The following is a 23,180-nucleotide window of genomic DNA, read 5'->3' as shown; positions in this document are numbered from 1 at the left end:
GCGAGAAAGGGGCAGGGAGGGTGCAGCTTGGCTCCCTGCCCAGACAGGGAGAGGGAGGCTTGGGGGGGTCAGGGAGGGGCCCGGTGTATAGATGACTATGAAAGTGCTTGTAAGAGGGATACATATAGTTTCATGTGAGACAAAAAAAATGCAATCGCGGCTATGTCAAAGATGAATATTGAAGTTGCTACACGTGGCAGAATCGTGGAATATCAGTAACAAACCTGGCGTGTGACAATCATCAGTTGTTTGCTTTCAATGATTTAAATTGAAACATGTTTGATCATTGATCATCATGAATATGTGAATAAATAACACATTGCCCTTTATAATTTGACGTAGCGCCTCAATGCCACACCTTCGCCGAACAAATAAAGCTCCGAGGGGAATTATTGGTGTAGGTTTCCCTCTAGTGTCCAAAACGTCAACTTGCAGGTTGTCGCCTAAAAATGACCATTCGTGGTGGGTTATGATTTTGATGCTCATTTGTTTGACTTAATGCGGTAAATTGGTCACGTGTTTTTGCGGCAACGCCAATTTAAATCTAACCTGTATATTACCAGCAGTATTGCAGTATTTTGTATTTTGGTAGGGTAACGAAAGTAAAAATTTATTTTTACTCTCCACAATCTTCTTAAAGTGCACGCAACTACATTCACTATGCTGTCTGACCTCACATGTGCCCTATAATGCCTCTATTTAACACCATGATTGTGAACTTAATGATTATTAGTTAGGCCACTGTGACGATTTTCGCCCTTGGTTGTTTGACCCTCCCGTGTCGCCGTAGTGAGCATAAACATTTTCCAGCAGCTGTTGCTGTCTTTTTACTTTACTTGCAGATCTCACGTGTAAGCGCTTACTTAAAACCAAAAGTCAAAAGGATCCATTTTCTGCAGCACATAACATCATGGAACCTCTCATAGAAATCAACCCAGGTAGGTTCAATGTAAAATGAAACTCGACGCATCGCTGTCGTAATCTGTTAGCAAATGCTGCTATGTAGTCCGCTACTTCGGTTTTCTCGCCAGGAGCAACAAAATGGGACATTCGTCAAAGGATTTGGGACTACATCGAAGACAAGAACCTGGCTAACTTCCCCAGGCCCGTTCACCACAGAATCCCGAATTTTAAGGCAAGCTGAAAATGAAAACCAAATCCACGTTATGGGTTTAAGAACCAACATGTTGCTCGTAAACGTATCGCCATTTCCTGCTGCCATTTCCTGCTGGATTGGCTACCGAGTTGTATTATATATGATTTTTTTTTTGCTAATGACACCTTTTGCATCTGATCAACTCAGCAGCGTATTTGTCCCGTCTTTGTATTTACTGGCCAGGGTGCGGTTCAAGCATGCGACAGGCTCACAGTCCTGCAGGAATTCAAGTCCAGCCAGACAATCAAAATAAATCCAGACAGACCTCAACAGCATGCTCGCTTTGTCACACTGGAAGTAAGTTGCCCTTTTTCAGAAATCTACACTATACTTTGCTGTTTTCCTCCCAGGGGGCTTTCACTGCCTGCCCTAAGGTGTCTGAGCTGGAAGTGTTTACCCAGGCAACTGAGGTCAAGGTGGATCCCGATAAACCTCTCGAGGGGGCTCGACTAGAAGTGCTACAGGTGCACACACACACCAAGAGCCAGAAATTACTACCATAGGCTTTTTAGGGAACGGACATTAATTATGCATTCACTCCTCCAATGTTAACCTCAGATATGCTCACATTTCGAATAATACCTTTGAATCTTTCAATATTCTCATTCATTCAAGGTCATTTTATTGTCAGGGCATTGAATCAATCACAACTGGATTGTTGTGGTTCTCTTAGATTTTGCGGCCTCTCATCTGAGCAGGTTTCATGCAACAATAATTACGACAGCACTAGCCTGATTTAAAGTAGAAAAACAAAAAAGAGAGAGGGAGCTCTACTGACTTTTATATATATATATATATATATATATAACTGAGCGAAATATTCCCTGAGAGCGTTTGTTCTTATTCTGTCATATTCTTCCCTTGTTGTGACTGCTCCGTCCTTTGAAATATGTTTTGCTAAGAAGACAAAGCAAGCAGAAGATTTGCTTATTTAAAACATCCGACAGCAAGAAAACCAAATATTATTGCAAATTAGAAATCAAATAGATTTCCTTACGATAACAATTCAGCAATAGTCTGTTGTATTGTCATGCTTTCTGAACCTTGTGGCATGTAATGTTTTATTTATTTATTTATTTTGTCTTACAGGCACACAAAACTTTATTGGTGCCAACTCCTCGTCTTCGCTCTGGCCTTTTTAACAAGATAGTTCCTCCGCAGGGGGCCAACAAAGAACAGCTGCGTATATGCTCCACCTCTCAGGTTTGCGTTTCATCGGTTTTATTTTCACCCATTCACTTCATGATAACTGAAGCGTTTCCCACCCACAGGGCGTGAAAGAGTTTAGCGTGCCAATCGATCTGGATGCCAAAGTCAAGGTTGACCTTGTGGTCGTTGGTTCTGTGGCTGTGTCAGAGAAAGGTGAGCAACTATTTTATTTATTACGGTGTTTTCTAATTGCAGTGTAAAATGAGCAAGGATGGTTCCCTCAGGAAGTATCAAGCTGATATGCTTTGCTATGTACTTCCGGAAGCGAGGCTGACCCAAATGCACAAACTGTTGGGGTAATTTAGCTGTGTATCCGGTTATGCAAAATTGCTTTTAAAGTCTTCATCTGCCTTTTCCAGGTTTTCGCATTGGAAAAGGAGAAGGCTTTGCTGACTTGGAGTATGCAATGATGGCCTCAATGGGAGCTGTGGATGAGTCCATCGTGGTGGTCACTGTCGTCCACGACTGTCAAGTTAGTTTCCTTTATTCTTGAAAGAAAAAAAAAGTAAATGTTCAGTCATATGAGCTTGGTTTGTGTCCTGTTATAGAGTTACCATAATCACAAGCACAAGAAACTGAAGGTGTACCTAATGATTTGTCACAATGTCATGCAAGTTCCATCAATGCCTTCGCCCCTGTTTGTTTAATTGGAACAAAATCTGTGAATGAATTCTAAACTCAGATTTGGTCCTTCAGGTGGTGGACATTCCCGAAGAACTCATGGAAAGACATGATTTGTCAGTGGACTACATACTCACACCAAGCAGAGTCATTAAAACAAACTGCCTGTCTCCGAAGCCAGAAGGAATCATTTGGACGAAGGTAAAGTGAAAATTGTCCTTAATCTCATGTTTTTGCCAATTTGAATTTCTGCAGACTTCTCTAATATTGAAGTGGAACAGCAGTACCAATTTACACAAGTTCTAGGCTTTTACAATAATAGTTATGAACGAAAGGGAAACATCTCCAGCACAGATTAAAATGGAAATTCTTTCAGCAGCTACCAGAGATTGAGCAATTTAATTTCAAAGCAATTATTATTCAATGCTATGGATGAATGTTCTCTATGTAGCTCGGTAGCACTTTGTCTTGAGACTCATTTATTTATGGAGCAACACTTCTCTCTGGCAGGTTTATTGTTTCCCTGCATCTTGTTAAAAAGCTTATTGTAAAACAATAAACCGATAAAAACAGGAAAAAATATAGTGCACAAAAATGCAAGCAAACTAGCAAAAAGAATCACCAAACAAAAAGGTTGGTGATGGTCAGGAGGGCAGGGCGAGCGATCCATCGGTTCAGCTTTGTCCTTCAAAGACTGCAAATGCGCTTTTTCGTCTGTAGATGGCAATGTTGTCCACAGTATTAAATGAGTGAAGCCACTGGTTTCTCATCATGTACAGTTTTCAAAACACAATTTTTAATGTCACCTCCCTCAAACAAAATTGTGTTATGTTTCTCACTTGTTTCACACTGGACACTTTGCCTCACCTGGCAAGCCTGCTGGGGAGTTGCCTCAACCGCATTGGTGGTTGAGGGGAAGGCAGGGGAATGACATTCAAGAGAGGTCTTATGTAGTCGCCCAGTACAACTGACAGAAAGTTGTGGCCCCCTCTTTTATTTAACATGCCCTTCCAGAATTTGTCTCACATTAGACACGATCGCAACATTTTGTCTGAAATAAATTGTGTGCAAACCTCTGCACTCCTCAAGAAACTTGTAAGTAAACAGGACCCGCTGACCTGACTGGCAGGAAGGCCACGTGTGATCATCAAAGCGTCGTGTGCAGGGATCCGCAGAGGCAGGGGTTGTGTGTGTGTGTGTGTTTGTGGGGGGGCGCAAGGGTGTTGTCAGGTCAAACAGGCCACTGTAAAAACAATAGCCTCGTAGATTCTCGTCTGGACTGGTCAGCATCAAAGGCTGCCAAAAACGCACTACAAGATGCAACAAATCAAGAAAGCTGTCTTATTCTTTACTGCTTGGGAAGTGAAATGTCCTACTGCTATAAATGGACACACAACTGTTCCGGATTGTCTGTACTATGAGCAAAAATACTTGGTAGATATCAGTGATTTCCTCTGCCGGTGGCTACGTTCCTACCTTATGAGCAGTAGAAGCTAGCTAGTAGAAGTTTAATGTTGCATGTTCAATAATACCCAACAACCTCTTTCAGTCTGACTGAGATTGCCCAGTTTTATGTCCTCAGCTGGATACAGACAAGCTGGAGAAGATCCCCATCCTGAAGAAGCTCCTGGCTCTGGAGGAGCAAGCAGGGAAGGACGTTACCTTGGGCGTGGCTCCCTCCCCGGCCGAGCCTGTCTCGCAACCAGGTCCCCCCAAAAAGCAAAGCAGGCGCAGGCTGAGGCAGAAAGCAGCCCGTCATGATGCCCACGAAGAGTCCAAGGAGGAGAAAAGTGTGGAGCCACAATTGAACGCTGGACCGCGTCTGGCTCGCGTAAGGAAAGAAAGTAGAGGAAGTGAGGTGGAGGGTGCCGAAAAGCGGAGAAGGAAGGGACGAAGTGGACGCAATCTGAAGGAGAAGACTCCAGAGGATACTGGGGGTGAAGATCTGACTCATAGTAAGATCCCTCCCAGTGTGACCACAGTGTATCTGGGTGGGATCCCCACAGGGCTGCGTGTCAGCGAGCTGAAGACATCCCTGCGTGAGAGGGAAGCGGCACCTCTGAGGCTCACCTGGCAGGGAGCGCAGCACCGCGCCTTCTTGGACTACAGCAACCCGGAAGCTGCAGCCAAAGCCCTGGAGGCTCTACAGGGGCTCAGCTTGAATGGTCACAGTGTGCAGGCCGAGCTGGCCAAGAGCCAACGGCGCAGCAAGAGGCCCGGCCCGTCCAATCGGAAAGCCGAACCGGCAGCGGCTCCCGCATCTGACGTAGAAGTGCTGGATTCCAAGAATGAAGCCCACGAGCAGACTGAGCAGTAAAAGCAGAAATGGAACTGCGCTAACCTTGAAATGCCTTATAACACTTTTGGTTTGGGTTTATCGATAAAAATGGATTGCAGTAGAGCCCTATTTTATATTAAGCAGAATCTAAATACTTTATGCAACAATAGCACATCTAAATGTGAAGATTCTCCTTTTTTTCAAGTTAAATAATTGAAAAGCCCAGCAAGCTAGTGATTAGATTCTCTGCCTCACAATCTCTCCATATGTAGCTTAGCTATGATCTCCGCATGTTGCAAAAACAAGCACCTTGCCCAGTCCAGTTCCAAAATCCCAGTTGGTGAGCTTCACGATTAAAGGCCAAGAGATGCAAATAGCACCACCATGCGGCCAAATTGTATATAAACAACTCCCCGCTTTCCACTTGTCCGACTTTGTCCAGTCTGACATTTCAATTCAATGGCCAGCCAATGCAAGAGCTGAATCAGCAAATCTTTCTATACAAAGATAAAAATGCAGTTTGGATCGAGAACATGATAGAGGTATTAATTTTACAATATATTCATTGTAGTTTGTTTGAATTCATATTAGCGAGCACTGCCATGCATGCTCTATACGACCCTGTAAACTTCAACCTTATTTATTTGGCAGTGAATAAAACATTGTTAAATCAAGGTCATTATTTTTGGACATCAACGACATTATTTTTGTCTCGACATAGCTCATTTGTTTATTGCTTTTATCAGATTGAGCAGCATGCATAAGAGCCACTGTGTGTCATTGTTAAGATTGTCACATTTATTGAATGGCTAAATACTGTATTGTATATCTGCAATGTAATCAACAAAATTGTTTGGTTGACCACATCTTATCTGACATAAGTGATTTAATTGATTATGACTTTTACACACAGTTCATAATTCATCCAATAAATTGTACCGACTGAAATAGTTGGTTAACCGTGACTGATTTTCTGTCAAGGCTATCAGAGTGCTATAATGTTCATTAACTGTTCATATTTGTGCAATAGAATGTAACACAACTATTGAGATCACTTCAGAATGTTTTTTCCCCTTCTAATGTCATATTTTAATAAAATAATCCTTCCGTAAAGTTGAATAGCAGCCTGTATCCGAACTCTCTTTACGTGGAAGCTTTATCCATGATGATGCAACATCATCATAAATGAATATTCCATTTAAAACTTAAAAATATGTGAATGATTCATTTGTTCTCTTCCTTTCTGATGTGTTGAATTGCAAACAGCTGAGAGGTCAGTAGCACAACAAATAAACCCGCATGCCACATCTGCCCTTCATCACGCCCATCACGTATGTTCTTGGACAGACTTTACCTGCTTGGCTGCCTTTAAGCGTGTGGAGAACTTCACACGCAAACATCCAGCAAGTCATGTCAGTCTGCACCCAGCAGCCTCCTTCGGGCTTTTTATGGAGCTGGCATGCAAGCCTGCAGGTCGGGGACAGCAGCTGTGGTTAGTCATCTCACTCCTTTTACTGTGCCGCGCCTTGGCCAATGTCATCAGTTTGAATGAGAGGATTCCATTGCTGCTGGCTGGCTGGTTGGCTGGCCGGCTGGCTGGGCCATATGTGCTGCATGCGGGATGTATATAGCCGCTGTTTAGGTGCACTGCATTGACAACCCGAGGTGCAACGTGCGTGTACGCTGGCCAGCATTTATTGGCTGGGTACACACGAAAGTGAGCATGAACCGAGATGTTGCCGTTTTATAGAATTACACATTGAATCTATTTTTTTTTTCTAAACTACAGCGGCACCTGCAATTTTCTTCGTTCTCTTAAGCAGAAAGAAATGTACGCACATGCTTTTGCGGTGAGCTTGCACTTTAAAATCCACGCTTTTGGTGACATCAATTCGACTTCAAACTGGTTTTAAAAAAGCATAATAAAATAAAATAAACTCGAGTTAAACGTGCCGTTTTAATAGACGCTGTTAAGTGTATTAATTTAACATTATGTTCCAAAATTGTGGTTGTACTTGCAGTAGAATAGAACTGCACTATTTTTCTACACAAGCGGGACAAAATATTTGAAAAAGCTTCCAGTATGATGCAGTACGATTATGCACTGTAAACCACTATTACGAAAGAGTTTTAATTAAAACATCATCGGGATTGTTAGTAAAAAAAAAAAGTTGTAATATTTATCGGTCAACTTTTGGATGCAGCGTTTGTATTTGATCGCGTGTGTAATGCTGTTTTACATTTGTTTGTGGTTGGATTATGTCAAAATATAGCCGATTTTATTTTACAGCCCTAAATACGGAAGTGGTATTATTTTTACAAGAGATTATAATTACTGCACCCTTAAAAATAATTTGGGTTAAAAATTGGACCGACCAAGGAGGTTGAGTCAATTTGACCCATATTTTTGTAAAATATTTTGGGGTTGTTTTTTTCAAGGGGGGGGGGGGCACCCACAGTTGGGTCAAATTGACCCATTTTCCCTGGTCGGTCCAATTTTTAACCCAACCGTTTGGAGAGTGTGGAATTTAAGTTCTTAACATGCATTCATGTCGTCACAAAATGCGTCTCTCCAAAATTCATGGCAATACATTTTAAAGTTTCATCAGCATCTTCTTTAGGTTTTATAAATGACTTAGTTTTAGCATTATTTCTGACGTTTATGTTAAATGACCAAAATTTTAATCAACCAAACATTATACATATTTATTGATAATTGACGAATAGATTGAGTTTGAAGTTGTTAAACTGGTTTTGTATGCTAAACAAAATCCAAATGTATCTGTTTCGAGAATTTAGGCATCAACAGCCCCAAAAATATTTTATTTCTTACAGATTGTAATAAAGATGACCTTTGCTAAATTCTCCAACAATCTATAGAACAGTGCTGGCATTAATTCATGGTGGTCTATACATAATGACAGAAACGGTGCTTACAATATATCCTCACTTTTCATTTTAAAACAAATAATAAGCGTTCTGACAAATATTGCCAATAAAGCAAAACCTCCTTGGCCAATTCGCCTGAAATGAAAAATATGCAGGCTTTCAGTTCCGAATAAATAAAAAAAAAAGTTGCGCTTATAGGCTATTCAAAAAGTGCCTTAATCATTTTATACAGTATACATGGACACATCAATATATTGTCCACAATTGTTCATGTCACTGGAATTCCAAAAGAGTGTTTTATGCAACAACAACAAAAAAAGAAGAAAGAGAACACAGAAAATAAAAGTGTGCATCTTTTTTTTTTTTAACAAGGATGAAGAAGAAAAGCTGGACAAAAAATGTGTAGTTGTAGTCCGCGATGCAGGACCTAGTACCAAACGTCATCAGACTTTCACCCCGCTGCTCCATGACGGCACGTAAAAGTTTGTATTATTATATATTATTATCATCATCATCACTGCATATGGTCGCGCTTGTGTGAGACGGAAGAGGGGAGGAAAAAGTAGTCCGGCTTGTCTTTCGAGAGGCCTTCACGTCCCCTCAGTGGTTTTCTTTTCCTTTTCGTTTCAGCTGCACGGAGCTGAACCGAACTGAACCCGCATCACATGACGCACGGCTTGATGTCCTGGTAGGAGACCTGCTGGTGGTGGTAGTAGGAGCTGCTGCTCGGCGAGTGCATGGCTGACGACGTCATGGCGTTGAAGGAGAAGACGAACTCCTTCCGGTCACACATGCTCGGAGACTGCGAATGGTACCGAGGGATGCCTGAAAACACACACATGCACGTTTACGACATGCAATTTTTTTCATCCCCCTAATTGCCCCCATGGTAGGGTTGTTTAGTCACAAATAATTAAAATAGAATTGCCAATATGGAATTACGTTATTTTCTAGTAATTATAAGCCTCCAGTGTCTCCAAGTTTATTTATTAGGTATAGTCAAGGCAAATGGAAGCTCAATTGCCAACTTTTCTATATAAAACGTACATGGATTTTAGTCAAGTGTAATAATACATAAAAAAAATCATAGTAATTATTATAAGTTTCAAAGTGTTCCTTTTAGTATGATGGCCTAAAAAAGACGCATGCAAGTTTAATTGGCATTGGTCCGAGACAAGGCAGTCTGCTTGTTTGTTTTTCTATTCACTAATCTGGAGCTTTCCCAATACAATTTAAAGTGCTTTCCTGATGTGCTTTTGCTTGAAGTAAAATATTCATTTCAAATCCAGTGTTTAGTGATTTTACAAGACCAAGTTTTTGCCACTGCAATTAAAGGCAGTATTTCTACTGGGCCCGCGCTTGGCAAAAGGTCAGTGAAGCACTTTAGCTTGGCCCAACACTAATAATTATGTGGCTGGTCTTTGTTTTCATTTTTCCACGCGATCTGTTTCAATGTAAGCCGAAGTGTTATTGCTGTTGTTATTGTGGTATTTCTGTGGATGGAAGCTTGCCTACCTTGCAAGTCCGTGGCCGTGTGGCCGTTCTGGTGCAGGTAAGGCTGCTCCAGCGAGTGCGTGGGCAGGCTGGGCTGCAGCGCGTTGGCTCCGGGGTTGCACGGAGACAGCGGCTGCTGCTTGATGTAAGAAGCTCCGTTATTGGGACTCGGAGCCCACGCCGACGCCGGGCTAGAATAGACCGGGTGCGGCTCCATCACGCCGCCGCTGGTGAGCAGAGGCGAGGCGGAGTTGTCGTGGTGAGGGTAGCCCCCCTCGGCGGCGTTCGCCGCGCAGCTCCCCATATACGAGTGGCCGCCGTTGGCCGACAAGTGCGTCATCGAGTGGCCGGACAGAGCCATGCCGTCCATGTTCCCCGCCAGGTGTCCGTTCATCATCCCGATCCCGCTGTCCAGGGACAAGCTGTTGGGCGGACACGACAGGCCCCCGCCGCTCCCCTGGAAGTTGTACGACTCTGGGATGTGGTTGAAGCCCAAACCGTTCATCATGCTGTACATGGGCTTGAGCGCTTGGCACTTGCGCCGGAACCCTCGGGGTCTCCTCCTGAACGAGCCCTCCTCGAACATAAACTCACTTGCCGGGTCGATAGTCCAGTAGTGACCCTTCCCTGGCCGGCCCAGACCCTTGGGCAGCTTGATGAAGCACTCGTTTAGGGACAAATTGTGGCGCACCGAGTTCTTCCAGCCCTGGTAGGAGCCCCTGAAGAAGGGGAAGCGACTCTGCAGGAACTGGTAGATCTCACTGAGGGTCAGCCGCTTAGTGGGGGAGCTCTGGATCGCCATGACTATGAGGGCGATGTAAGAGTAAGGAGGCTTCTCCGGCCGGCGGATCCCCGCGTTGGTCTTTTTGGCTTTGGCGGTGGAGGAGGCGGCGGTGTCCATCACCGCGGTCTTGTCCGGAGCAGACATGGGGCCGCTCTGGGCAGGAGTGTGCGCTTGGGGCTGCTGGACCTCTGCCGTCATTAGTTAGACCCTCGGGCGCGCTGGGTAGAAGAAGACGTTGTCTTCCACCTCCACACCACACGAGACGACGTCAACTCACCGGCATAAAGAGACCAAAAAAAAGGAGAACGCTGCTTCTCAGTGCGGAGAGGTTCCTGAAAGAGTGCCTTGTCCAAAACTTTTCCAGAGTGGGATAGAAGGAGTAGAACAGGAGCCGCTTTCCACTTCACTTGCTGTGTGTTGTCCTGCTGACTTTTTTACTTATCTGTTGCCATCAGCGAGCTGGAAGCTGCATGTCTTGGCCATCCGGGAAAAAAAAATGGGGCCCGCCCATTTCCACTCCTCCTCCAGTGGTGGGCCGCCTGTAAGCGTGCACATCTGGGTGCACTCACTTTTTACTTTGCATTAAAAAAAAGACTATTCTTTCGTTTAAATGTGTCATTCTATCTTCCATAGGGCCTTACTGTATGCAAACACTACAATAATGTATGTGTGCGTTAACATCGGATTTGTCTTTTTTAACTAATTGTATTCTAATCCAATATGTGCAAGTTCTCACACGTTCATGCGCCACCCGTTGGAAAGCATCTAAATATTTTTGCAATGTTTTAAAAGACTTTTCCAAAGGGCGTGCCCCCTCATATTCAAAACCAGCCTCCAAATTTCTGTACAAAATAAGCGGGCGGGTGGGCAGGATGTTTACACAGCAAAATGTAAACATGTTCACTTCTTGAATGTAAAAAAAAAAGAAAAAAAAGAAAGAAAATCAACAAAAAGCCCAGTTCGATCAGCTAATAGTCACTGTTATGTGATGTGCCCTGCACAGAGAAGTCTGTGGGCTTTTTTATATGCAGCCGAATATTGTTTGTGTAAGTCATAATATTTACGCAGGAGACGCCCGGGGAATGAAGTTGAACCTCTGCCGCGCTGTGAGCGCAGAACCTCGGGTTCAGACCACGGAACGACTCCAGACATGCTGGGACCGTCATTTCACAAGTAAAAGTAAGTTACTATAATTCAGTTTTATTCTGGTATACCTAATTGTCAAAGGGGATCAATAGGGTTTGCAAAGTACTTCTCATAGCCTCGTCGATGTTAAAAGGTGCACTGTTGTAAGGTTTAATTCTAGACTGGCTTTTATGCAGCAGTGCTTGCAGACTATACTGCAAGCAGATGACTTTATAAGCTAAATCTGTTGACAGTAGCTTGCTTATTGTTCCCTAGAGATCGCCATAACTGCAGTCTGCAACCTTTCCCCTCACAGTGAGCTCAAATCTCCTACTGTTCCTATTTGAACAATAAGATAAAATAAACAAAACAAAAAAAATATATATATTTTATTATATATTTCATTACAATTTTCAGAACCCAAGTGGCGTTTTTGTTCTTTGATTCATGCATGCATGGTCAAAATGTCATTTCATTGTCAGTCAGGCTGGTGCAAAGGTGCTAATTGTTAGTTTTGCCGTTGAGCGCACACACGCGTCGATTAATTAATGCTCATATTGTTTGAACCGACGACTGCGCCGACGTTGGTGCAGATTTTGTAAAAAAAAAAAAAGGGGGGGGGGCATTTATCAGCGAATAGGACCACCCAGCGCGCTCGATCCGCGCAGGGGGAAGCACGCTCCGGTCTTCTCCCTGCCCACTGCGTTTAATTACCTTCATTTCATTTACCCCCCGCCCCACCGAAACACAAACTGATACTCTTGCCATTATGATGCGCTGAGATCAATATTAGTTAATATTAATTGATATCCGGTTCTTTCAGAATATAAAGTGAGTAAAAGGGTCTAATACGCCCAATTTACTTTTTTTTGGCATTAACAAGAATGATGATCTTACTACGCTCAATACACTTTCAAAAAATGCATATTTATTATGTTGACTTGACTTTGACTTTTATAGTGCACAATTTTCATTCTACTTAATGTTGAGAACTGCGACAATTACATTGATCAATATTTATTTTAATGATATAAACATGTTTTATTCGTGAATAAATAGCAGAGGAAAAGAACTCGCTGTTCATGGTGTCGCAAGCAGATTGTGTTCGTCACCAAGCATTCATGTGTTTTTTTCTCCCCTTCTTCCATGACGTCCCATCGTGAAATATTGGACAGCTCTGCATACCCAGGAAAGCAGGACCACTTAGGTGGAGGTAGACCGCAGAGTGCACGGCCCTGACAGGCCTTCCTGACTGTCGTGTATACCTTATTTACTGCAGTGAACCCAATATAGCCCCATTCCTGTCTGGAGTCGGAAAACACTTCATGTGTTTTCTTCTGAGCTCATCATTTGAGCAAGAAACACACTCAGTTGCTGTTTCTTTAGTAGCTACCTAAATGGTTTAATTTTCTGTAGCCATTTAAGAGCTTTAGGGACGCTTATAGCAAATGTCACGCCACTTATAGAATGCATCAAATTTGATTTGGCTAAATAAAAGTTTAAAATGTATGACGACTGCACATGTTCGCAATGGCAAGGAATAAAAACATACAATATTTCATTTCTTAGTGCTGATTAAGGCAACAGATGATTAATACAGCTAGAGTAAATATAACTAAACATGCGTAATTAACCAAAAAGTTATATATCTTTCCACACTTCTGTATCCCAATTCAATCCAGGCTATTGATAAAGCACATGAAAAAAAACCAAACAGATTTCACAGAAGTTCTGTGCATCAATAAATAGGTCAATTATAACATGATTAACATAAAACAAAAGCAGGACACAAAAACACAAAGGTGATCACGAAATAAAACTACAAGCGGCCAACTACATCTGGCAACGCCAGAGTCGCTCAAAACGTTTTGGGACAACTCAAATATGTGAATTAATTTAAAGAAGTACTACTAAAAAGAAAAAAATCAGCACATGCTTTAAAACATTAATGCTTTGCTGTTTATTTTAAGTTATTACTCAAAGGTTTTGCGGGTTTACAATTTTATTGTAGCGTCCACGACGTTGCGCATTAAATTAAAAATGATTGTCCAATATATAATATGCAAATGGTCTTGCGACATATGTGATGATGATAATGATGATTAATTGATATATTTCAAATTAGAGAACAAGAAATGCCAATTAATAGCCGGTTATCAAAATGTCCCAATATTATGTCTGACGCAAAACACACACATTTAAACTTTTTTCAAATAGCCTACATTTTATACTAAAATTAGAATATACCGTTTCCTTCACGAATTGTCAAGCTTTTTTAAGGAGAAGTGCGTTTAGTCAATGTACACGTCAAGTGTCCCCTGTAGTTCGCTGTCGCTTTAATTGAAACCAGTGTGATGTGGAGCCCTCATCACTTTCCTTGCGCTGTAGGTGGCCGTGTATATTTTCCTTTAAGTGCTGTTTATGTGAACGAGAAAGGACGGCATAGCTCGCAGACCGCTGATTGCGCGCTTTTTTGGGTCGCTCCGTGAACGTCAAGTGTATTTGATGGCCTCCACCATGCAGTTGCTATATGCTTGCGTGCTCTTCCTTCTTCTCATGGCCACAGCTAACGAAAGGAGTCGTTCCTATGCACAGGCAATAAGCACTGTAAGAGGCCGTGAAACCAAATACAGTCACAGGCCATAACATTAGGTACACCTGAAACCCAATACACATTCTGCCTTATTGACTCTGTACAAGAGTATCCGCTTAACATGAATACTGTCATGTTGTGGTTACGCTTCATAATATTTGTGTATTGTGCTATTTAAATGAGAAAATCACTTTATAGAAAGTACTGCAAGGCATGTTTTTGCATGGTGCATAATATTTAAAAAGACCCTAAAATGGAACAAGTGCCTAGGTGCACATTGGCACATTGAAATCTCTCGCATATTCCACTTGCATGTCAAGGATGTGTACAATTAATTTGATCGAATTCATAAAGATGCGCTGAAGTGTTCTAATTATTATTATTATTATTATTATTTGATCTAATGCTGCCTATTCATATATACATGATGGACACATCGCATGAGTGAGGATTTAACTGGTCCAAAAGTTAGACAAATACTAGTCGTGTTCAAATGAGTTACCACATGTATGAACAATTGTCTCAATTGGTCATCATTACATCATAAAGTAGGTCCTTCATCTATTTTGTGTGTGTGTGTAAATTGAAGGAACACTCAAAAGTAATGAATAAGAGATGATAATTTCCACTAGTCAAGGTTATTTAATGCTGAATGTGGAAGGAAGGAGGCACTTATGAATGAAAACTGTCCATCAGAGAAATGTGTTTGGAACTAAATTATTTTTTAAATTGACCTCTGTTGCTTCCCTTTCTATATAGGATACACTTAAACAAAGCTTGTATTTTTTTCTTTGTGAAGACTTAATCAGTCAAGAAACTGAAGTTTCTGACAATCATAGCTGTACTTTCCCCTCAAAACATTTTTTATGTAAAATCCACTTCAAACTTTTTTTTTAACTTGTAAGTTGTTTTGCGGATTGTTTATTTTTTTCATTCCCAATGACTCATTCAAAAATGTTATAGGCTAATACTCTAAATCCAACAATTCAAGCACACGTTTTCTCTTATATATTTTGTGTATGAAGCACAATTTGTTCCATTTTGTAATTAGCAGTATATTTTGATGAAATCATTTTTTGCCTCAAGTCTGAAATTTTCCTCCTCCCTTAAGTCCCCAACTTATGTTTTATACAATGTTACAATGACAAACAGGATAATAAAAATATTAATAACACACACTTATGTATTTTATGGGTCAAAAAGCCCTTGCCAAGAATGTGTGCCAGCTTGATGGTTAACTTCCGAAATTTTATTCCAGTTTATGACCCAATAAAACCTCAGTTGAAGACATTGAATTTGATAACTGATCATCTATTTGCCCAACGTCCTCTCTCCTTGTTTTTCTTACAGGCGCTCGGATGCCATTCCACAATGGGTCTGTCCTACACAGCACATGGGAGCCAGTCAACGGCGCCCCACCCTGCGGCTGAGAAGGCAGGGCCGGTCCGTCACGATATCCTGATGCTGTCTGAGCCGTCAATAATAGGAGATGAGACATAAACCACATTGGCGAGGGCATGAGCAGAGGCTTGGTGGGCCGCCGTTGCAGGTTAGTTTGCCGTGTTGCCACCCTGACAGCAGTGAGATGCGGCGGGCCGGGGAGCAGCATGGGCTCCGATGTGCGTGTTTACATGAAATCTTCAGCGTTTACGGGTCACCCACTCTCTTGTTTTTTTCTGCTCTGAAGGGGGATTTTCCTGTGGTAAGCTCATTCGGAAAAAGCAATTAAGAATTCCCAAACACTCCACCACAATCGGAGATATCACTCTGGCAACCTGAGTTGAATATTTTTAATCCTGCACCCAACTGAAGCCACCTACATACAAACCACAAATGGAAGCAATATGGGGGGAGCTTGTTTCCTGTCATGCAGCTTCTGCCATGAAGAGCTTTGGTAGCGCCCAACTTGATACTCCAGTCGCTTTGAAATGAGGGCACGTCCTCGTTGTCTCTGGGAAGCCACGGCCAGGCAGCGGTCGGAATCAGTCAGGAATGTTCTGGGACGGTAACTGGATTCGGAGCGTAATGCCCGGCTCTCCACAGTGGAGCGCCAGGGTGGGAAATAGGCCGAGAGCATTTCCTGAGCGGAGGGGGGTCCCAGCGAAGCATCACAGGCGTGGGCATTATGTGACAGCCACCCTGCCAGGTCTCAGCCTTCCATCCCACATGAAGAGCGGCGGGGACGGAAAGAAGGCAGGGAGAGGCTGCAATTAAAACATGTGGCAGTTTCGTGTCCAACGCAAACCTGTGATTGGTGGAAAGATGAAGAACATGATGTCAAATGTAGTGACACACAAAACAGCCTCAGTATTTTTCATTTTCACAGCACCACAAGTCAGTGGGGGAATAACAGAAGCTTTCTTAAGGTTCTAAAAACACAATACAGTGGAACCTATAATACAGGATACAGGATGCTGGTTGACCGAATCTTAGAATCATAGGAAATAAATAAGAATCAAATTCAAGGGCCAAAGTGTCCTCATTATAAAACTGTTATCAACTTTGTAGTCATTGTTTTAATAATTACATTTTAACATTTTTAAAGAGGACATTTTTTTCCATTTTAAATTAATTGATTTTCAGTTATTTTTGTTAAAACTGCCAGGCTGACCTGACGTTATTACATTACTAAAATGATCTGTGAAAAAACAACAGCCCTTCTTGTACTAATCAGATTTTTAAGAAACCACCATGACAGAGGAACAAACACCCAAACAGAGTAAGAAGGCGTGATTTAGCTATGTCCTGTATGTGGTGGTGTTATAGTAACACTATTGACAAGGATAATTAAAATAAAATAATATAAATAAAACATAACGCAAATATATATAAAAAATATAAATATAAATATCAAATAAATAAAACATAAAACAAACGTTGCACATATAGACATATGATACAAAAATACTCACTGCATATATTCTTTATCCTCTGCAAAAAATAACTAATGTTACTGTTCTTCAAATCTTGTACACATAAATGTTGCTATATTTGTATATGTGCGGGTGAGGCTGAGTGTGAGGGGTGGTGGTGGTGGTGGGGGCAGTAGCTTGTGCAAATGTTGCGCTCATCCTGGGAATAATCTTCAACCCTATGCTGTAGTTGTCAAAGGGTTTTTATTTCCACCTGCTAGCAGCCTATTTCCTGCTCTACAACAATGGCACCGGGGAAGTTGTGGAGTGCCAAGTGATTGATGTTGTACTGTATTTGGCCCTTCTTCACATTGGGGCCTGACGGGAAGTGTCTGCCCCCCCCCACCAGACTGCGGCAACAGGAGGGTAAAAGGACTAAAGCGCTGATCAGCGCTTACCAAAGGCATCCCAGTTTTTGTAACATGATGTCGTTCTTCCTCAAAGACAAGCTGGCAGCGGCATATAAACACGCTTTCCATGTCTTATAAATCAGTCGGAGTATGAATGAAGTTAATACTCGCCACGCGATTGAACTTAGTCACATCCCCTCCTGCTCGCATCCAAGCATCACTCTTTTAACACGTCCTGCGTCTGGAAGGTGAACAGAAATACATCACATCGGCATTCTTTCCACGCAGCGCTGCAAAGAAGTCAATTTATCACTTGGATTGCCGGTGTTCTTTCTCGTTCTTTATTTCTAACCGTGTTTCTCTTTCTGCTTCCTCTAGGCTGGAGTGGGCAGGCATGTGGCTTTGACCACAGGAAGCTGTGAATTCTTTGGAGAATGGAAGATGTCTTACAGGGATACATACTAGGTCCGCCCACGCCCATTCGTTACCCTCAAATGACCCCTGACCCATCCGTGTGTTTATATCTGAGCATGGAAGTGAGAAATAGTGATGAGTCACTCTGGCTGTGTGTTTACACTCCAGAGTCACGCAAGGAAGGAAATCAGCCACGGTCTGCTACAAGTGGCGAGGTCCGAGAGAGAATAGCAGCAAGCCCGTCAGAGGCGCACCTCCAGAACCAGCTGGATTTTTGAGGACTTAATTTACCTGAGCGCTGACGTAAACTCAAAGTAAACAGAAAACTGCAAACTTTGCAGCACAAATGAATCCTATTCAATCCCCACTTTTTCTTTCAGCACAAGGAAACTGCCTGGCAAAACATAACCCAAATTGGGTGAAATCACAAACCCAACGCTGGGTTGAAAAGAGACAGAGCCAATGCTGGGTTATTTATACAAGTTGGCAAGTCGACCCAGCGCAACGTGGTTAAGATTTTGATCCAATAAAAGGTAAAAATCTTACATTAAACTTACTCTAGATAACAACCAGGTGCTGCTCTTCAGCCAGCCCAAATCCAATGTTCAACCCAATCTGCTGGGTGGAAATAATCAACCCAACCATGGGTAAAAGTCACCCAATCTGCTCAAAATCCACAACTAAACACAAATGGTGGAGCAACACATGTAGACTGATACTAGAAAATGCTCACAGGAATAGAGTTTATGCTTTATTCTCTGCAATGTATGACCAATATTACTGCATCCTACTGAGGAGCTGTGGCTGTCTACATGTACTGTATATGCCTGTCTATTATACTGCCCCCTTATGTCCAAGGCATGCACACCAGAAAGAGTAGCAAAACGTCCTTTGAACTGAAGTAGAAAATAAGACAAAAGCTGTTTCATTCTTACATATTATTTAAATACATTATTATGGATGTTTTCTAGTAAAATATTAGAGTGCAATTTTTATTATTAAAAAACACATTACGAAATCTTTTGTAGTGTTTGCCATTTCCAATTCAGCGGGGAAAGGTAATTTGAGCTAGTTATCAAGCTTTTGTTTCATAACTCTGGAAAGTAGATATTCTAATTTCATGACAGTACTTTTCAGTTTTAACTGAAAATATAATCTGCTTCAAACCTTATCGGCCGTGCAGTCAGCAGTCCAGCACATTGGAAATGTGTAGGTCCACATATCTCAATAGAATTTCTTTATTCTGTCACATTTACATGCCAACTTACTGTTTGGCAAAATTTGCAGGAAACTCACGCCAACCCAATTACTAAATGATAGTCCTGCTGCTGCCGCTGTCCAATATAAACATCTATTTTCTATGTCAAGTTTCATGTCATTTGAAAATCGTTTTTGTTGTTTTTATTCAAAATGTAACTGGGATTGCCAAATCTCCACTCCATCTTACAAAAATATTTCTCATTCACAAATTCATTCAAATAGTCCCCCTTGGCCAATCTGCTGAGTGACCATTTGATTATAAAGCTGTTATCAAGATACACCATTACTGCACTTATGCTCTATAAATAAACGTAACACCTCATTGCTTTCCACCTATATGGTCGAACACACACGCACACTCGCACACATGCTTCGCCACAGTTAGAGCCAACACTTGTGAGTTTGGCAAGATTTCCCCTGAATTGTAGCTCTTGTCAGAGGCTTTGATTGATAGTTGTGTTTATCACCGTATTATTAAGTAATCAAGTACACCGCGGCAGGGCCTCAAGCTCCTCAATTCCACTTCAGTGCAAATTAAAGGTTTGGTTCATGTTTATTCTTGTGATTGAAAAAAAGATATATTTAAGCATTTTACAGAAGTGTCCTGATTACATTAGATGCTTCGGGACATTTGGTGGGACGTATACTCTTGATGAGTGGTTCTCAAACCTTTTATGCCAAGTACCACCTAAAAATTGCGTAACCGTCAAAGTACCTTTGTGATAATCTACATGACAATCCAGTAGCATCTTGGCCTAAATATTCATTTTAAAAAATGACAGGTTTTATTTAATTTTTATATGTAGGTATATATTTTTTTATTGGCGTCAAGGGGTTAAGAGGGGTAAAAATAAGTCATTCCAGGAATGCATTTAATGAGAAAAAGTTCAAATTATAAATGAATGAAGCTAAAATATTAGAAGAAAAAAAAGTTGTGATACAGAGGGAAAAACAGGAATACAGTCAAAATATTATGAGGAAAAAAAATACATATCCAGTCAGAATTCTACTGGAAATATATATTTTCAAAAATATGCCAAGAGAAACAAAACTCAAAATGAAACAACATTATTGTCATAATATATATGACAACTGTTTATAACTTGTGAGAATCACGTCAACATTTTTTTTCTCAAAGTCTAAATACAAAACTACTAGAAAACACAACAACTGAACTGTACCTAGTGGTACTCGTACGACACTTTGAGAGTCACTGCTCTAGATACATGCAGGATGTTCACAGCGACAGTGAAGAAAAAGTCCTGCTGCAAAACTGTGCATTCAGACTGTAAACATCCCGCCTTTCAAGACACTCAAGACCCTTTTACATTGTTGTAAAAATAGCGCAAAATGACCAGAGCTATATATCTATATCTATGCAACTTTCAGAGTATATAAAATGAAAAGCACTCTGCAGAGGTTTGTTCTTGATTCGTTAATAGCGCTTGCAGCCAGCTGACTTTGTGTACCGGCCGAGTAAACACAGTCACGGCAAAGTGGACATGCTGTTGAGTGTGTCCTGACTGGAGACAGACGGACACGATGGCAATATGTCGATGAACGGCCGCTTCATCTTTGGCTGTGTTTTTGGACTTTTAGACTCATATCAGTCACTTCACTCAGAATTTAGTGTAATCATTTACATCCAGGATATTAAAGGGAAGGTTAAGTAAAAAAAACAATACTTGTGATTTATATGGAGCAACTTCATGTTGTTGTATTTTTTTTTGTCTGTAGGTGTGGACTCTATATCGTGGGCGTTTGGGAAAAACAGACAGCTGGTCCGACAGACAACCACATGGTTTCGTTTGACGTCTGCTAATTCCAGGGAATCAATCCTAAATGACACCTATGGGATACACAGGGTGGATTTGCCTCTGATGTCGATTGTGGTGGTTTGCAGATGAAAGACAGTCAAATAAATAAAGCCGCGGCAAGCCGGCAGAACTCTTCTGTCCACGCGGCCCAACCATAATGGGATACATACTGACACCCTGAGCTGGAGTCCTGCTCACTTTGAGAAACATGTCTCTTGTGGAAGAAAGGAGCAAGTTACGTACTGTAATGAGCGGACTAATTATCAGGAAGCGATTCTGTTCCTCGTCACGCTCGGCCGATGCTGTTTTAATCCCCCAAACACTTTGCTGAATTAAACTCAGCTGTATCAAATAGCCATTTAAACTCCTCCAATCAATCTTTTCATCAGCTTTTGTGTCTGCGTATTGCCTACAGTAAGAATAGTAATGGTAAGACGATCCCGGCTTGTTTCATCCTGGCTGAGATCACGCATGTCTCTCCTAAAGTCCGCTGCTGTTCCCCACAGCGCCGCTACAAGATTGTGACGCATAACAATGCAGTAGAGATGCTGAAAAGCATATTGTGGCATCAAACCCAACAATTAGATTGTGTCTCGTCCCCGTGAAGAAAATTAACGACTATTTGTAAGTGCACACGATGCATGTAACATCGGGGCATTATCAACGTTGGTGCCACGGAGGTGATTTATTTCGATTGTGGTTGACTCCCGTCTGATGCTCTTCAACAAATCACAGCCTGAGGTCTGGCTAGACCAACAGCACACTTTGTCTGCGTCTCCCCCACATGACCCCCGCGTAGATGTTGAGTGGAGCCAGTGAAGGACATCATTCAGGCGTTGTGTATACATGCAAATAGCTCTACCTGGACGATGCATATTTGTATGTACATTTGTACATTTTTTACCTACAGTTGTGTGTTTTTGTGATAATTTAGTCGACCGTGGCCACCAGCAGTGCCGCCTGACCCAGGGGCTCCGGGTGATAAGACCTCCATAACTCTACTTTATCCCCCCTGCTCATTATCTAGCTCCATCCCAGATCTGCTTTGAGCCTTCAGGCCGTTTTGCAAGGCCATCTTCCCCTCTTAGATCCGCAGCGCTCTTTGGCCTGGAGATTAGTTTGGAGACACACGGGCTCAGTTGAACTAACACCCAGACACTTGACATCTTCTCTCTGTGGGAGAAAGGGTTAAACATTTAATTGGAGCTCACACTGACCAAGACGCGATGAATTCAAAGATGTAATAGGACGACAAGTGACTTAATTTAAAAGTAAGATAAATAATTGGCACTTTTTGGGTACAATATTCTTACGTCCTTATCTCACCGTCAACTGAGTTTATGTTATTTCAGTTCAGGGGTCAAACTATCACCTTGACAGACCACATCATTCTTTTAGTCTAAACGTCGTGTGAGGCCAAGTGGAGGCTGCAAGACTTTAGTTTTAGACAGGTATCGGTTATTTAGAAAAGCGTAATTTATTTATGTATTTATGTTTATTTTCTTTGTATCATTTAATGTGATTCATGGTCAACTTCATTATGTAGCGCACTTTGTTGCAGCTGTGGTTGTTGTATAAATGCTCTATGAATAAAGTTGTGTTGAGTTAAATTCTTAATGTTATTAATTGATCAACTGAATTTTGTATGGAGCAACAAGGGCAGTCACCCCCAAAAAAGGAACTGCATGAATCATTTTCAACTAGTACTGATAGAATAGAATAGGAGACACAACATATGCAAAAACCTGACCAGATAAACAATTTTTAATTAACTTAAATCCCACATGCAAAATAATTTGGAACACAAACTAACAAAAGCAAGTTAATTTCACTATTAAAAAAAAAGTTGAAAACGATTGCACTACAGTAACTTAGCACCTTTAAAATTTTGCATCTTCCAACTCCTTCACTGAGTTGCCTCATAAATGGTTAATTGTGTTTCCTGGAGAAGGGTGATACTCCCAACCAACAGTGGGCACTAATCCAAGAATTTGACAAGATAGCAACTTCCAAACATGCAGCAACAGGAAGTGAAAGCTCTCAATGGACCATCAAATCTTTGCAATGGGCCTTTGCAGATTCTGAAGTACTTGCATGCCTGGATGTACCCTTTAACCCACCTTGAACATAAGTTACTTCTGACCAACCTTTACAAAACAATGTTAACCCTACTCCTTTAGGGAGGCCATATTTAAAGCAACAGACTACATTGATGAAGTTTATTGAAGACATTCGAGTCTACAAGCAAGAGAAACCTCTTGAGATCAAGCGACAAACT

General features: G+C 41.6%; 2 protein-coding genes and 1 long non-coding RNA gene across 5 annotated transcripts; 2 read left to right on the top strand and 1 right to left on the bottom strand.

Annotated features, from left to right (window-relative positions):
* Positions 1 to 766: 766 nt before the first annotated feature.
* On the top strand, positions 767 to 6,383 carry mthfsd (methenyltetrahydrofolate synthetase domain containing). Of its 2 annotated transcripts, none has more exons than XM_037247912.1 (8): positions 767 to 938; positions 1,032 to 1,135; positions 1,507 to 1,620; positions 2,246 to 2,359; positions 2,428 to 2,518; positions 2,725 to 2,837; positions 3,062 to 3,187; positions 4,569 to 6,383. In XM_037247912.1, exons 1-8 carry the CDS (start codon positions 911 to 913, stop codon positions 5,301 to 5,303), a joined length of 1,425 nt encoding a protein of 474 aa, XP_037103807.1. In that variant the 5' UTR covers positions 767 to 910; the 3' UTR covers positions 5,304 to 6,383. The 2 variants fall into 2 exon arrangements, with proteins under 2 accessions (XP_037103807.1, XP_037103808.1); XM_037247913.1 differs by lacking the exon at positions 1,507 to 1,620 and adding an exon at positions 1,340 to 1,453.
* Positions 6,384 to 7,973: 1,590 nt separating this feature from the next.
* Positions 7,974 to 10,903, bottom strand: foxf1 (forkhead box F1). Its single transcript, XM_037248049.1, has 2 exons — positions 9,669 to 10,903; positions 7,974 to 8,978 (listed from the first exon to the last, which is right to left on the bottom strand). Exons 1-2 carry the CDS (start codon positions 10,627 to 10,629, stop codon positions 8,815 to 8,817), a joined length of 1,125 nt encoding a protein of 374 aa, XP_037103944.1. The 5' UTR covers positions 10,630 to 10,903; the 3' UTR covers positions 7,974 to 8,814.
* A 536-nt stretch (positions 10,904 to 11,439) lies between these two features.
* Positions 11,440 to 22,512, top strand: LOC119120832. 2 transcript variants are annotated; one of them, XR_005097582.1, is made up of 6 exons: positions 11,440 to 11,610; positions 15,500 to 15,698; positions 17,790 to 17,876; positions 17,994 to 18,139; positions 18,206 to 18,358; positions 20,823 to 22,512. It is a non-coding gene; the product is annotated as an uncharacterized LOC119120832 (long non-coding RNA). The 2 variants fall into 2 exon arrangements; XR_005097581.1 differs by having other exon boundaries at positions 17,994 to 18,358.
* The last annotated feature ends 668 nt before the right edge of the window (positions 22,513 to 23,180 follow it).

Source organism: Syngnathus acus, chromosome 3, assembly GCF_901709675.1.
Source record: "Syngnathus acus chromosome 3, fSynAcu1.2, whole genome shotgun sequence".
In the NCBI taxonomy this organism is placed as follows: domain Eukaryota; kingdom Metazoa; phylum Chordata; class Actinopteri; order Syngnathiformes; family Syngnathidae; genus Syngnathus; species Syngnathus acus.
The sequence above is the reverse complement of the archived record's forward strand: the minus strand, read 5'-3'. Positions and strand labels throughout refer to the sequence as shown.

What these genes read in the sequence shown, in the direction of transcription:
- foxf1 (XM_037248049.1), bottom strand. Translation starts at nt 10,629, where the DNA reads ATGACGGCAGAGGTCCAGCAGCCCCAAGCGCACACTCCTGCCCAGAGC. An exon ending in CACGGCCACGGACTTGCAAG is followed by an intron (nt 8,979 to 9,668) that starts GTAGGCAAGCTT and finishes GTGTGTTTTCAG; the next exon opens with GCATCCCTCGGTACCATTCG.
- mthfsd (XM_037247912.1), top strand. Translation starts at nt 911, where the DNA reads ATGGAACCTCTCATAGAAATCAACCCAG. An exon ending in ACAGAATCCCGAATTTTAAG is followed by an intron (nt 1,136 to 1,506) that starts GCAAGCTGAAAA and finishes TTTTCCTCCCAG; the next exon opens with GGGGCTTTCACTGCCTGCCC. An exon ending in TGTGGCTGTGTCAGAGAAAG is followed by an intron (nt 2,519 to 2,724) that starts GTGAGCAACTAT and finishes TGCCTTTTCCAG; the next exon opens with GTTTTCGCATTGGAAAAGGA.